Source organism: Chiloscyllium plagiosum, unplaced genomic scaffold (genome assembly GCF_037043375.1).
Source record: "Chiloscyllium plagiosum isolate Xiang-an unplaced genomic scaffold, Cpla_swu_hap1 HiC_scaffold_9, whole genome shotgun sequence".
In the NCBI taxonomy this organism is placed as follows: Eukaryota; Metazoa; Chordata; class Chondrichthyes; order Orectolobiformes; family Hemiscylliidae; genus Chiloscyllium; species Chiloscyllium plagiosum.
Window position 1 is genome coordinate 91962906 of NW_028270147.1, and position 16869 is coordinate 91979774.

The 16869-nt window shown below is 37.9% G+C and overlaps 1 protein-coding gene across 5 annotated transcripts in view; it reads left to right on the top strand.

The window, feature by feature from the left end:
* ralgps2 (Ral GEF with PH domain and SH3 binding motif 2) overlaps positions 1–16869 on the top strand; it is a 470074-nt gene that overhangs the window by 431342 nt on the left and 21863 nt on the right. For 3 of the 5 annotated variants that reach the window (XR_015758209.1, XM_087990912.1, XM_087990911.1), the window contains 4 exons: positions 12595–12687; positions 14999–15064; positions 16271–16376; positions 16616–16707. Coding sequence is in view for 2 of the 5 variants with exons in the window: in XM_087990912.1 (XP_087847038.1) it covers positions 12595–12687; positions 14999–15064; positions 16271–16376; positions 16616–16707 (357 nt within the window). In the remaining 3 variants the exon portion in view is untranslated. The remainder of the gene's footprint in view (positions 1–12594; positions 12688–14998; positions 15065–16270; positions 16377–16615; positions 16708–16869) is intronic. The other 2 variants (XR_015758208.1, XR_015758210.1) reach the window with 1 other exon arrangement.

Here is a 16869-nt window from a genome sequence, read left to right on the forward strand (position 1 = left end):
TATCTCATTTCTGAAGGCTTCCCATTTTCCAGCCGTCCCTTTACCTATGAACATCTGCCTCCAATCAGCTTTCGAAAGTTCTTGCCTAATACCATCAAAATTGGCCTTCTCCAATTTAGAACTTCAAATTTAAGATCTTTTCCATCAATATTTAAAACGAATAGAATTATGGTTGCTGGCCCCAAAGTGCTCCCCCACTGACACCTCAGTCACCTGCCCAGCCTTATTTCCCAAGAGTAGGTCAAGTTTTGCACCTTCTCTAGTAGGTACATCCACATACTGAATCAGAAAATTGTCTTGTACACACTTTAGAAATTCCTCTCCATCTAAACCTTTAACACTATGGCAGTCACAATTGATGTTTGGAAAGTTAAATCCCCTACCATAACCACCCTATTATTCTTACAGATAGATGAGATCTCCTTACAAGTTTGCTTCTCAATTTCCCTCTGACTATTGGGGGGTCTATAATACAATCCCAATAAGATGATCATCCCTTTCTTATTTCTCAGTTCCACCCAAATAACTTCCCTGGATGTATTTCCGGGAATATCCTCCCTCAGCGCAGCTGTAATGCTATCCCTTATCAAAAATACCACTCCCCTGTCTCTCTTGCCTCCCTTTCCATCCTTCCTGTAGCATTTGTACCCTGGAAATTTAAGCTGCCAGTCCTGCCCATCCCTGAGCCATGTTTCTGTAATTGCTATGATATTCCAGTCCCATGTTCCTAATCATGCCCTGAGTTCATCTGCCTTCCCTGTTAGGCCCCTTGCGTTGAAATAAATGCAGTTTAATTTATTAGTCCTACCTTGTCCCTACCTGCCCTGACTGTTTGACTCACTTCTCTGTTCTCAACTGTACCAGTCTCAGATCGATCTCTTTCCTCACTATCTCACTGGATCCCACCCCTCCCCCACCTTACTAGTTTAAATCCTCTCATGCAGTTCTAGCAAATTTCCCTGCCAGTATATTAGTCCCCTTCCAATTTAGGTGCAATCTGTCCTTCTTGTCCAGGTCACGTCTACCCCAAAAGAGATTCCAATGGTCCAAAAATGTGAATCCTTCTCCCATACACCAGCTCCTCAGCCATGCATTCATCTGTTCTAAACTCCTATTCCTGCCCTCACTAGCTCGTAACACTAGGAGTAATCCAGATATTACTACCCTTGAGGACCTCCTTTTTAAATTTCTGCCTAACTCTCTGTAATCTCCCTTCGGAATCTCAACCTTTTCCCCTCCTATATCATTGGTTCCAATGTGGACAATTATCTCCTGCTGGCCCCTCTCCCCCGTGAGAACATTCTGCACCCTCTCTGAGACATCCTTGATCCTGGCACCTGGGAATAAGCACACCATTCTGCTTTTTCTTTGCTGGCCACAGAAACGTCTGTCTGTACTTCTGACTACAGAATCCCCTAACACAATTGATCTCTTGGAAGCCGGCATACCCTTCGTTGCATTAGAGCAAGTCTCAATACCAGAAACTTGGCTTTTCGTGCTATGTTTCCCTGAGAATCCAAAACAGCATACCTGTTTGAAATGGGTATATCCACAAAAGACTCCTGCACTAGCTGCCTATCTCTCTTACCCTTCCTGAAGTTAACCCATCTATGTGACTCTATCTGAGACTTTACCACCTTCCTATAATTGCCATCCAATACATATTGTTGCTGTTGCAAATTCCTCATTGCTTCTATCTGTCTCTCCAACCGATCCACTCGATCTGATAAGATTCGCATCCAACAGCATTTATAGCAGATATAATCCACAGTAACCCTTAAATTCTCTTTAAACTCCCAAATCTGACAAAAAGTACATATCACTGCAAAGGCCATTTTTGCTCCTTCACAATCTACAGACCCAGAAAATAACACCGTCTTATTCCTCTATAAACACTGCCCCAGGTTAAAGTAATAGCTATGGCTTATATTTTAAGTTTAATCAAGAGACTTATCTCCAAAACATATAATCAAGAAAGAATCCACTATACTCACTACTGCAGCCTTTCTATTGGACAGACTTAAAACAACAAATAACTTATCTGATTCTGTGCTGTGAACTTCGCCCAACAGTTCCTCCAAGATTAGTTGTGAATTTCACTGTTTGTTAATTTTCCCAGATGCACTCCGATGTCCAGCGATACACGAAATCAAACAGCAAAGGCGGAAACTGTGTAGGTTTTCTCTCTCTCTCTCTCCTACACTGTCCTCACCATGTGCTTCCTTTGTCTGCTCTTCTCCCTTTTAAAACTGCTGTTGTTTTAACTTTTTTTTTCCAAAGTTCCAAAACAATGCAACAGCATGTAAAACAGTAATTGCTGCTCCTGGGATTTGAGGAAATCACCTCCAACCCCTAAAAAACCTCAAAAAAAAGGGGCAGCTCTTACAGCCAGAAATTTTTCCCGTCCTCCATCTTGGATTACCCAAAATCATCTCCTATTATGTTTTAGTATATTTTATCTGTTAATTCAGACAGTGAAAACCCCACATAAAAATGGCACACAAACACATCTTTTCATATGCACTCAGAAATCAACTGAAAATTTCTGTGTAATGTTATTTTAAAAACATTCCTTATGACAAAGTATTTCTATTCAAACTTAATTTTTCCTACTAATTGGAGAATAAACTGTTTATCAGCCGATGTTGTTAGGTATTTAAGTACTTGTATTATGGTGATCACAAAATAGGCACTTTGTTTAACACACTACCATTTTTAAAACTTGAGTTCATATATTCAAATAGCATCAATGCAAGTTGTTTCTCAGTCATGTTGATCTTTATATTAAAAGTTTCCTTCTCCACCTTTGCACTCTGCCTCCTTGTTACATTTTGTAGGCTAAACACTATACAAGATAGAATCATAGAATCCCTACAGTGCAGAACGAGGCCATTCGGCCGATCGAGTCCACACTGACCTTGCAAAGAGCATCCCACCCAAACCCAGTGCCCTACCCTATCCATGTAACCCCACATTTACCATGGCCAGTCTACCTTACCTGCACATCTTTGGACTGTGGGAGGAAACTAGAGCACCCAGAGGAAGCCCACACATACACAGGAACAATGTGCAGACTCCTCACAGACAGACCTCTTAGGCTGGAATTAAACTCAGGTCCCCGGCAGCAGTTCTAAATGCAGAGCCACTGTGCAGCCCATACAGTTTTTCCAATTATTACACAAGTATTCGTCTTCAGGAAAAATTAAAGAATAAATCTCCTTTTTATTTATTTATCATTCCACATAACAAAAGAAAATATATATCATTTCACTGATCAGAGTGGGGCTTTTGATGACTGCTTAAGAGTGGCAGGGGTTTCATACTTCTACCATTTATATCAATCATTCCACCCCTAAACCGCACTCCCACCCCCACTTCTCGAAACCATCAACCATATAGACTTCCTCAGATAATGCTACCAACTAAAATTAATTCAACAATCAGCAATGTTTTATAAATTTCTTGAGCAGAGATCTGAATTCTCAGGATACTTTGACTTGTTAATCTCTTTTAAACATCTTTTGCAATATAGTTCAGTGTAACCATTCCAGTTCAGTGTTTTTTTATTCCACTGTAGTGTCCAACACACTGCTTAATCAAGATCTTCAAATTCTGCCAATAGCAAGGGAATGAAAACAGTCCAGATAGTTGATTATAATCATTAACAACAAAGCTACTCCTTGTGGTCCAAGTTGAAACCATTTGGCAGCTCGTGTTAAACATCATAAAATAAACTTGTGAGACTGGAGGAATTCAGTCTACATCCTCTATAAGGAATCATCAGATGGCTGTTTAGTGGTTTAAGCCTTTCTTAACAGGCAAAGATTAATGAAATTGTACCAAAGGGGTTGACAATAAGAAAATTTTCAGCCTTGCAACTACGAATTGTCAGAAAGCAGGTCTTACGCAGTCCGGGTAGCCAACATATTAATCAACCGTGACATATGTTAGAAACTTATCTCTGAATCAAATTTGATATTCAGGCTCCAAATGACAAGGCAGTATATGGGAAAATTAGAATACTGAAATAAAAGAAAAACTTATCTGTTCTTCTGACCAATCAAAATGTAAATGCAGATAATCACAGGTTATCATCCAAATTGCTACCTGTATTAGCATAAAACTAATTTATTAAAAAAACATTTTGACCACTTGGAGTATTTTGCTCACTGATATTAACTATATCATTAAATTCCACTGAGTTCTTATATTAGTATTAGCACTTCAGTCCAAAATACCTCTGAACAGGGGAAAAGAGCTCAAAGAGATATGGTTGTTCGTGCAAAGTTTAACTAACTGAAATCAACTGCTTTAGCAGCCTTCATCTCTGAAGTTACGTTATAAAAACTAAGGTTATACAGTTCCACCATTTAGCTTGTTTCTTTTCATTGAAATTTTATCACTGCATTCTCACTACTTTATGGGACAATTTAAAACTCATATTGCTCCGTCTTGCTTCATTTGTAAAATCATTTACAGTTTAGTGTTCAATTCATAGAGCTACTAAAAGCAGTCCTGAAATTCCTTCAGATGTAGCATGAGATTGCAAAACCTGATGCACTGAACTGGAAAGTTGTGTCCTTGCATGTTATTGGCAACAACCATTTATTTTGTAGAAATATCTCACTGAGCAGCTCACCTGTTTAGCTAAGAATTTGTATCTGCAACCTACACTTAGGCCAATACAAATTTCACTGTTCCGTCAGTAAGTTCAGATTTTCACTTCTTGCTCTTTGTGGGCAAGTGTTTAACTGCAATTTTTATACATCTCTGCATAAAACAAGTTAAGAACTAATAGAGTTTAATCATATTTGGAGCACCAGTACGATATGATGCTAGATAGACCATCCATTTCATTCAACAAGATTTGACTAAGCGTTTGAATACCTGACCTAATATCTACTCCTTTGGCTCAGGTGTCAAATTTAATTTGACAACACTCCAGTGTTGTGTTAAGGGTTATATTAAGGGTATTTTATATATGCAAGTTGTTGTTGAGTGAGTGAAAAAGTTTAAAGATTGCAAAAGTTGAAATGAATCCATTTTTTAATGCACTGCTCAAACCACAGTAGGCCTAATGAGATACATTGCCAAGTGATACTTCAGTGATTTATAGAACACAAATAATGGTGGTAGTTTGAATTCTATGACAGAAATTCAGGAAGGATCATATGGAAATAATAATGAGAACTTTGATTACACTTTAACTAAAATATATTCATTTTATATGAAACTGTACAATTTTTGAAGTTGAGGGAAAGTACACACAGTGATACTGGCTGTTGTCCTTTGTTCTCAATTTTTTTTTAACTGCAGTGGAAAAAAGAATAACTTTCCTTGTCCGCAGAGAACAAAGAAAACAGATGTTCTATAGATCAGAACTGCATCCTTTCGAATGATCTTTGTAAGCTGATTTTGATGGCTTTTTGCAAACTTCATATTCTCCTGTATATTTATTCAACATTTCATAATTTGTTTAACAAACTGAGCTTGTCCTTTTTTTGTTCAATTTTCTTCCCGTTCTCTTTGTCTAAAGTCAGTGCTCCTGCAATACTAAGGCCAACTGGTCAATTGTCACTTACTGAGTCAAAATCACCTCCAAAACTCACTGCATTGAGTATCACACGTCAACCAGTTCTGTTTTCATCCAATATCTCACACAAACCCGAGAAAGCAAAAATTCAGGAGCAGTTTAAAAAAATCAAGTGCAGAATTAGTACATGATCCTTCTCCTTTCTTATCCCAACAGATATTGCAAATCCTTTCTAATATCACCCCAACTACAAAATCACATTATTTTCTTTCTGAAATAAAGTTTGAATAATATTTTTAATGTACTATTTCTTCATCAGTTGCAACACTGTGAGCTTTGTGTTTCAAATATTCTTCCAAAATCTCTCCATGAATTTCATTGTCATGATCACATCAGAGTTGTGCTCACAGAGTGGTCCATAAATTGCAAATGTTTAAAGCCCACTTAGCTTCCTTTCAGTTTTTTGAATATTTCAATGTATAAATAACCAATGGCAAAGTTTTAGTTTGAACAAGGTTGAAGGTTAGCTTATTACAAGATTTGTGAAAATTATGAAGTTGAAGGATGGTGGGATTAGATAAAATATGGATATAAGTCCAAAATAGACAAAAGATAGTTACAGAGGTGAAAGCAAGAAGAGGAACAGCTGTATGAAACGTAAATAAGGGCAATTACAAAGGAAATGATGACAGAGCTAGTTGGACTGGAGTACAAATCAGCAAAGACAGTTGACAAACAATGGCAGATATTCAAGAAAATAGTTCATGGCTTATAGCAAAGCAATGTCATAGCAAGGAAAAAGGATTTTAGGAAAGGGATAAGCCAAGCGTAGTTAAGAATAGCATCAACTTGAAAGGAAAAAAATACTATTTGGCAAAGGTTAGTGTTGACCTAAAGAATTGGGAAGGCTTTAACAACCAACAAAAGACTATGAAAAAATAATAGTAGGACAGAATAGGTTTTGAAGATAAACTTGCCAGTAATATCAAAACTGTGAGCAAGAGCTTATTTGAACATATATAAAGGTAAAGCGAAGTTAATGTGAACATAGGCCTCGTTGAGAACAAAGTTGTGGAAATAATAATGGAGAACCAGGAAAGTGCAAATGAGTTGAATAAATACTTTGCACCAACTTTACAGTAGAAGTCACTAATAGTATTCCAAAAATACTAAATAATCAAGGGTCAGAAGAAAGAGAGAAAATAAAAAAAACTATCATGAGAGAAAATGTGCCAGAGAAACTAATGAGGCTAAAAACAACTAGTCCCCTGGAACTGATGGGATGCATCCTCAGATATTAAAGGTCGTAGCTACAGAGTTTGTGGGTACACTGATAGTAATCTTTCAGGAGTCCTGAGATTATGGAAAAGCCCCAGATGATTGGAAATTGCCAATTACACCTCAATTACATTAAAAAGGAAGAAAACAGAAACAGGTAACGTAGGCAAGTTAAATTACCATCTGCTGTTGGGAAAATGTTGGAGTCTATTATAAATGGTGCAATAGCAGAGCATTTAGAAATAAATAATATCTTCAAGCAATGTCAGTATGGTTTTGTGAAGAGGAAATCATACCTGACAAATTTATTAGAATTCTTTGAGGAGGTCGCAAGCAGAATAGATTAAGGGAATCAGTATGTAATGATATATTTGGATTTTCAGAAGGTGTTTGATAAGGTACCACACAATAAGAGCGCATGGTGTTGGAGATACGATATTAGACCTGGTAACAATTCCTAACTAACAGAAGACAGAGAGTTGAGATAAAGAAGACATTGTCAGATGGCAACCTATTACTAATGGAGTGCCACAGGGATCAGTGCTGGGGCCACAATTACTTACAATATGTACTAATGACTTGGATGAGGAAAGTGAATGTACTATCACCAAGATTGTGAACGATAGAAAAATAGTTGGGAAGGCATGTAGTGAGGAAGACACAGAGTCTGCAGAAGGATATAGACAGGTTATTGAGTGAGCAAAAACTTGGCAGCTGGAATATAATGTGGGGAAATGTGAGGTTATGCATTCAGGAAAAGTAGTGGAGCTGAATGTTCTTTAAATGGCGAAAGACATGAGAAAGAGAGAGAGCTACAGAACAGAGGGATTTGGGAGTCCTTATGCAATCATTACAAAAAGCTAACATGCAGCTCAACAGGTAATAGGAAAAGCAAACGGAATGTTGGCCTTCATTTGAAAGGTTGAAACTTTATTGCTGGAACAGCACAGCAGGTCAGGCAGCATTCCTGAAGAAGGGCCTGTGCCCGAAACGTCGAATCTCCTGTTCCCTGGATGCTGCCTGACCTGCTGTGCTGTTCCAGCAATAAAGTTTCAACTTTGATCTCCAGCATCTGCAGACCTCACTTTCTCCTTCATTTGAAAGGGAATGGAGTATAAATGTAGAGAGATTTTGCTAAAATTACAAGGTTCTGGTCAGACCACAGCAGAAATACAGTGAACTGTTCTGAGTCTCTTATTTAAGGAAGATTATACTGGCATTGGAGGTAGTCTAAAGAAGGTTCAGTCAGTTGATACTGGGTATGAAGGGTCTGTCTTATGATAGGAGGTTGAGTAGGCTAGGTCTGTACCTATTGGAATTTAGAAGGATAAGAGACTGCCTTATTAAAATATATAAGATTCTTAAGATACTTGACAAGGTAGTTGTAAAAAGATTATTTCCCCTTGTTAGAGAGTCTAGGACCAGAGGACAAAATTTCAGAGTAAGGGGTAACACATTTAAGACAGAGATGAGGGGGAGTTTCTTCTCTCAGAAGGTAGTCAATCTGGTATTTTTTTACTGCAAAGGACGGTAGGCTGCCCACTGATTGGATTCCTCCAAGAACAAAGGAAAATGGTATGGTTGTTGAATACCAATCATCTCAGCCCCAGGACATCACTGGACGAATTTCTCAGAATAGCTTCCTAAGCTTAACCATTTTCAGTTGATTCACCTGTGAATCCCTCCATGATAAAATCAGAAATGGGAATGTTTGCTGATGATTGATGAGAATATTTGCTGATGATTGAGGTGTTCAGTACCATTTTCAACTCTTTGAATAACAAGACCAGGAAGACAGTCAAACTTGACCTCATAATTGTGAAGTAATATTCAGGTCATGCATGCCCCAAGCAATGACCATTTCCACTAAGAAAGGATTTAATTATTTCCATTGCTAATTCCCCATTATCAACATCCTGGCAGTTTACCATTGACCAGAAACTGAATTCAGTCAGCCACATTAATGCTGTGGCTCTAAGGACAAGTCAGATACTGCGAATTCAGTGGCAGTAAGTGACTTCCTGATTCTCCAAAACCGGTAGGGCAAAAGTCTTGAATGACCCGATGCCTCCACTAAGTGCGGCTTCAACAGCACTTGAAGCTCAAACACAATGCAGGAGAAACCAGCCCGCTTGATCGACACTCCACTCACTGCCTTAAACATTCAGTCCCTCCACAACTGATGTATGGTGATTGTGGTGTATGCCCTCATAAGTGCTACTGTCTAAAAAGACCAAGAATTTAAAACAAATCAGTTTTCCAGTGAGCAAAGGAAAAGACTGAACAGCAAGTTTTGAGATATTTACTGCAAAAAGTGAACATAATTCAAATATAGAAACATGCCACTAATGCATAGAACTAAAGAGAAAGTAGTTTTGCATTAACACAGTCAAAATGTGTTTTATAAAATCTTTTCACTGTGTGCCACACTTCTGGCAGACATGTAATATTACAGCAACTGTTCCATAATCATTCCCAGTGCTCCAGCAGAGTCAATTTTTTTCCCATTGTGCCAGGTTGAAAACAACCTTCCAGCATCCTTTGACAATCATTCCAGTCCCCATCTACATTTTCCAGATTGAATTATCATCAGCAAGGAACATTTGGTGACTCTCAGTTCCTTAGATCACCTAGTGCTACACTGTCTGTTTACTTTATTTTTAACAGAAGCCACACCTTTAGTGATTTCCAGCTTGGCTATTCACATAAAACAGTTCACCTGCTTTCATGCAACAATAACGTCTTTGTCACTGCATCTCAAAGCATAGGTCCTTTTTTCCTTTGAAATACTGTAAAAAGAGATCTAAACTAGCAACACTTGTTTGCATAGATTTGTGTTTGACTTACTGTCCTCATGGTGATCAGATCACTTAAGACCATAAAACATGGCAGCAGAAATAGGCCACTCAGTCCATTGAGTTCAGAGATATAATGGCTGATCAGATAATTCTAAATTCCACTTTCCCTTTTCTTAAAACCCTTGATTCTCTTCCTGTTTAAAAATCTTATCAATCTCAGCCTTGAATATACTTAATGACCCAGGCTCAACAGCTCTCTGTGACAAAGAATTCCATAGATTCGTTGTCCTCTGAGAGAATAAATTTCTTCTCGTATGTGTTTTAAATTTGTTATTCCTTATTCTGAGATTATGCCCCCTGGTCTAAAACTCTGCCACAAATATTCCCCTCCCCACCCCTCCCTGCCTTCCACAAGGATGTTCCTTTTCACCAATCCTTGGTTTACACTAATCTCCCCACCTACCCTCCGAACCCCCAGATTCTTTCCCCTGCAACTGTGAAAGATGCAAAACCTGCTGGCACCCCCCTCTTTCCCCCCCCCCCCCCCATCCAGGGCCCCGAATACTCCTTCCAGGTGAGAGCGGTTCACCTGTCTCTCCTCCAGCCTAGTTTACTGTATCTGGTGCTCCTGATGTGGTCTTCTCTACATCGGGGAGACCAAACATAAACTCGGCACATTTCATCGAGCTTCTCAGCTGGGCCTGCGGGGTCCGACCTGACCTCCCAGTCACTGCCCATTTTAATTCCCCTTCCCACTCCTTTTCTGACATGACCATCTTTGGCCGCCTCCATTGGCACAGCAAATCAGACCGCAAATTGGAGGAACAACATCTCATCTTCCACCTGAGCAGCCTAAAGCCCAGAGGACTCAACATTGAGTTCTCGAATTTCAAATAATCACCCTTCCTATCCTATGACTCCCTTTCCAGCCCCTCCCCCTCCCTTCCATTCATTCCTCTGATCAAACCTTCCTTCCAGCTATCAACCAGATTCATTCCTCCCATCAACCAACCAAGTCATATCCTCTACCTGTGTTCACCTATCCCTACCTCACCACCTCTCCCCACATACCCCCTCTTTATCTGCAGCTCCCCTTACACCAACCCCCAATCCTGAAGAAGGGTTACACCCGAAACATTGACTTCTCCACCTCCTGGTGCTGCCTGGTTTGCTGTGTTCTTCCAGCCTCCAGCTTGTCTACCTTAGATTCCAGCATCTGCATTTTTTTGACTCTAACAAAATGAGGGGAAGACAACTTTTCCACATGAATGTGTCTCTGCGTGAAAAGGTTTATCCAGAATTCTATGTTTTACTTTGCATTAAAGATAAATTTCAAAACATTACCATCTGTTAAAATTGAGCATTCATGACCAGATGCACTACAACAGCTCACTTTTTTCACCTTCCAAACCTATGAGGTCTATCACCAAGAATGTAATGGCTTCAGACGCATGAGAAATTGGCCACGTGCATGTGAAACCACAACCTGGAGATCCGCCCTTCAATCATGATTTGAAGTTTACTCTCAATTACTTTGCTGTCACTATGTTAGAATCCTAGAACACCTTTAACCATGTTGTCAGTACATCTATACCGGATGGCTTTGCCAACAATGCTGAAATCCCATGACAAAGTTTTTAAATATGAAGTTGTTTTAATGAATGTGCTGACTAATTCATGAGGGATAGATTAAACTGTAGGTTACAGTCAGCCACTATAATGGATCTAGAAAATTGTAAGTAAAGGTTTTATGGAACACTTTGCTAAAGTTTGAATTAATATGATGTGTGGAGCTATTTTGGTCACAATCTGTTGTCACCTGATAACAGGTTGAACTTTTCAGTATTTTCTTTGAGCTTATATGAGAGATATAATTTTGTATCTCTCTGTCACAAAGGCAAAACTATCTACTTATAAAAGGAAAAAGCCAATCATGGACCACTGTTCTTCTGACTTTAGCAACTTGATCTTTAAAGTACTCAAGATATTCCAGTTCGAACCCTTAAAGGGACAACCTGGGAGTAGAATAACAGAGCACATTTTGTTTAATGCCAGGTTCTGTTGCTTCTTTTTATCATGAGCCTCACATATTGACATTTTTAAAATTATCTCCTTTTTGGATAAAAACAATAAATTCTGCATTTTGTCTTATTTTTTTTAAATTGGTTTCAGATTTTCTCTCTCGTAAATTAATTATCTGAATTAGATGGCAAGTAGCTACCCTGACACCAAGAACCTGCATTTTTCATGGTATTGCTGTGCATAATATTTAAAACACATTTCATGTGATACCATGGGAATGTGGTTTAACTTTAGTGTGCTAAGTTTCCTATTTAACATGATATTTCCATGTGAGGTCAGATCTAAGACAGTGTCCTCAGAACGAAATCACTTCTAAAACATAAGAGGGATGATGTTAGTAAAACTATACACCAAGGATTTTATTTCTTCTGGAGAATTTTTAAGAAATGTTGAGCTTATTTTTTTATCTGTATATGCTTTTAACCTCGATATTCATATTATTTTCATGGTATATTCATACACAAATACTAACCTATTTTTATTTTTGCAAATGTTAATTAACATTAGTCAAGTTATTTCAAACAATTTATGCAATGAAAGGTACATTGTATGATCTCAGATGCGACAATTATGAATTTTAAAAACTTGCCCAAGTGCTGAAATAAGACTGAAAAATAATAGCCCAAACACACAATTTTGCTGGAAATTGCATATACATAATTTAACTGAAAATGAGTTCTCTCCAGACTTCAAACATGTAAATCTCTGATTTCTATTGTTTATATTCACCACTGTATGTCATCTTTTTAATACGTATGGTGTTCATTACTGAAATCAAAGTTGGTAGACCACTAAAACAGCACCACTACCCACCTCATCTCCACCCCCCCAACTCTCCAACCCCCACAATGAAAATTGGGAGATCATATCAGATCAGTTACTAGCTATGATCTTTTCGTGTAGGTTGCATCGTGGACCAAGTACTGGGTGGCGCTGTGTGGAACAAAACTCTATTACTACTCAGCCAAATCCTTAAAACCAACAGAAAGAAAGCATGTAAGTATAACTGTTCCCAAAAACTATTTGTTCTCAAGACTAGTTAGAATCCAATGAGAGCAATCTACAGCGTTAAGCATAATCAGTCTTAGTCAATGACGGTACATATTCAATTGGAAAGTTTTATGTAATGGATTTTAAGCGAGATCTCCTACATTTCACATTACATTGGCACAGTGTAACAGAACTAATATTTCTCATTAAAAACTGAATACTGTGAATTCTGGAAATTGGAAATAAAAACAGAAAATGCTGAAAAATGCTCAGTGAATCAGACGGCATTTGAAGAGTGAGACAGTTAACATTTCAGATGTGACTATTCATCAGAACTGGTAAAAGTTCAACATTAAAATTGGTTAAGAGCAAGAGGTGGGTGGGACAAGGACAAAAGGAAGATCTGTGATAGGATGAAAGACAGAAGCGAATGCATGACGTAAGAGTTAGTCTTCCAGGGCCGAAGGAAACAAATGCAGACTTCTCAATCATTTTATTCAAAGAACTAATAGACCTTTATCACCAGTATGTTGCACATCTTCATGATTCTTGTGGTGCAGTGGTCATGTTCCTAACTCTGAGCAAGGAGGCCCAAGTTCAAGTTCTGCCTCCTCCAGAGGTGTGTAATAATATCTCTGAACAGGTTCACTAAAAATTTCTGTAGCACATCTTGGTCTCAAATATAACCTGTTCTGCTATAGAATTGTCACTTCTATGTGTAAAATTTCAAAAAATTGGATTTATATTGAGATTTCCAAGAACAAATTTGATTGTAAGGAATTTTTCCAGTGTATCATAGAATTCCTACAGTGTGGAAGCATGCCATTCAGCCATTGAGTCCACACTGACCCTGCGAAGAGCATCCCACCCAGACCCATCCCCTACATCTGTAACCCTGCATTTGCCATTGCTAACTCACCTCGCCTGCACATCCCTGAACAACAATGTCCAATCCACCTAATCTGCACATCTTTGGAGTGTGAGAGGAAACTGGAGCACACAGGGAGAACATGCAAACTCCACACAGACAGTTGCTGTGGCTGGAATCGAACCTGGGTCCCTGGCACTGTGAGGCAGCAGTGCTAACCACTGAGCCACCATATCGGCCAAGTGGTATATCATTTCAAATCAGTAAATTTCTCAAGTTTAGGTGATTTATCTGATTATGTCAGTTAACAGGCCAGTTGTTCTAAAATTTGGAAATTAATTCAGAATTTTACTCTACTTTCATGTACTGAAAAAGTTCTAACAATCATAAAGACGTTCTGTCACTGGAACTTTGTGATTGTCAAAGCTAGGCAATTTTGTTTTAAATCTGTGTGAGGATTGCCACTTGATCTTTCACTGCAGCTATTCACATTTTGTCAGGAAAGAACTTGTTCACTTCATTGACCAAATTGAGATCCTTATTTCCAAATGACATTCTGAGCACAATCTTGCAGCGTATTTCTGCATGTACTGTTGACACAATGTCTTTCTTTATAGCATCTCTTGTTATGGAGGCATATTTACAAGTGTCTTCATGCAAGCATTTATGTAAATAAGGATAAGCGTGCAAGATATTTAGGTCTTTAGTTTCTTTGAGTGTTCATTAGAAGGACCATAAGCAGAATATCATAAAAAATTAAAGAAATATAGGCCATTTGGCCTTGCTGTCTATATTCTGCCATTCACTCATATCTTGGTTGAGCTGAGTGTGGCCATAACTCTACTTTTCTTGCTTGATCCCTTGTAGATCAAACATCTGTCTAATTCAGCCTTGAACGTATGGTGAAACAGCCTCCACAGCTCTTTGGGAGGAGAATGCCAAAGATCTAACAATACATCTCCCTTTAAATAAGGAGACCAAAACTGTTCACAATACTCTGTGATTACACCAATTCTCTGTCCAGTTTTCACAAGATTTTTATATTCACCACCCTTGCAATAAATTTGCCTTATTAATTACCTCTGCACATGCACAATAACTTTTACAAGGATATCTAGATTCCTTTCTGCCACAGTATTCTGCAGATTGTTTCAATTCAGAATATTATTCTTCTTTTCTGTTCTTTCTGCCTAAGTGGGCAACCTCACATTTTTCTGCATTAGACTCCATCTGCCAAATCTTTGCCCATCACTTAACCCATTTATGTCACTGAAGGGCAATTAAGGATGACCAGTAAATGCTGACCCAGCCAGTGACATCGAAATGTTGTGAATGCAACCCCATCTCTACCAGGTGGGTAGAGTTAAAATTAGACCTTAAGTATCAGCATTACCATAACTGCTTGCTTAATTTATTTTGTTACTATTTGTTTGAGCAAACTTCTTTCAGGAAACTTCTGCAACACTTGAAGTTTGTATTCTTTCCTTGAATTTGGCAGATCTGCTAAGTTTACAGGTATCTAATTTGAAATAAGGAGGCACCTATTTCTCTTTATCTGGCAGTGACTTTGTGTGAACAAGACTGAAATGAGCTTTAAAGCACCTAACTTGTGATAACTTTGCTTTTAAAGTAATTTTGCAGTCCATATAACCCGATCCCTCCCGTTTAACTTCTCCTTTTGCATGCACTTCTTTGTGTGTGGCTGTCTTGTTATGATTACTCAGTTCTTTACCAAGCCTGTAAAAACAGATTTATAAACCCAGAGGAAATAACTTTACAATACGAGAAGGAGCTATCTCAGTAGAGTTATGAAAATTAAGTGTACTTTTGAAAGGTTATTTCCTCAGGGCTTCTTCCTCTTTGATGACCTGGGCTGATGTACATAATGCGTGAAGAAAAATAGAGCAAGGTAGTCTTAATTTTCACCTGTATGAGATGTGCTTTTCTATGTGAATTACTGATGATATCATATAACTATTTATATGCATTTCTAAAGAATTCCATGTACAAATATTGGCACTATTGTTTCCTTGCGCCACCACCATACATGTTAGGATCCCTACTCTTAAAAAATTCCCAGAAATCCTTCCTGTCTTAATGTACAAAGCAACAATATCAACAATGAAAAAGAAATGTTAAAACATTATTGTTCTTACTCAGCAATAGGAATAATAATAAATAAATGGAAGAAATCTGACAGCAGATTGATGAAACTTGAGTCATCTCATAGAGCTCCTAGAAACAGGGTACCTCCGTTTTAACAGTCTGTGCTTGAAATGTATTACTTTTTAACCTAAGTTCCTGATTAGGACCAGTGTTAGTAGTGTGTAATTTCATGCAATTTACACTTTGCTAGCCTGATCCTTTTTTTTTTACAGTTTCTAATGTGTACTTTACAAAGCCTCATTAGCACTCTCTTGAATGAAAACATCAGTCAATTCTTCCCATATTACTCACCATCTATTTCACTTTTATAAATGTCTTGGGATGTTCTTCTACTTTTAAAACATTGCTTCAAAGCAAATTGTTATTGTGTTGTACACTAAACATGCAGCAAGAAATCATTAATTCAGCCCAATGGGTTCATAAGTTACAATCTGTTTTATTGTTGCTTTTGAATTTTAATAGCACGCTGTTTATACAGCCCCTTTACTTGATCAAATCTGAAAAAGTCTTCAAGTCCAGAGTCCTACTGATGTGTCTAACTTTTCTGATATGCAGTTCAAATCAAGTTTGAGTAAGAGTGTGTCGGTTGTGGGTTGGATGGTGATGATGGCTGATGATCCAGAGCATCCAGATGTTTTCCAGCTTACAGACTCTGAAAAGGGTGAGTAATGAATGGAAAAAGGTCTAATTTCCTCTCCTTTTGTATTTGTTTCAATCTGTTCACAAGACTGAGTGAGCCAAAGATTGGCAAATATATTGGGTCTTTTAAGTTTCTAATTATGCAACCTTTTTCTGATTCTTAGTGGTAGAATGTATTTTCTTTAAAAAAAAGCTTCCAATGTCGAGTTAACACTGTAACAATTGAATATAATATTGCTTTTTTTTTGCACTCATTTTCAGGAAACTCTTACAAATTCCAGGCTGGTAATAGAGGGAATGCAATGCTCTGGTTTAAGCATTTGAGTTCTGCCTGCCAAAGCAACAGACAACAGGTACCAATTACTACAATGTTACACTGTGCATCTGCAGCTGTGCATAAGCATCAAAATAAGATTTTAATGTTGATAAGTAGCAACGTTTTGAAGAACATTTTTTAAATGAAATATATAAATTGAATCTCCTAATTTTAGTATCTTAAAATAAATCACTAATCT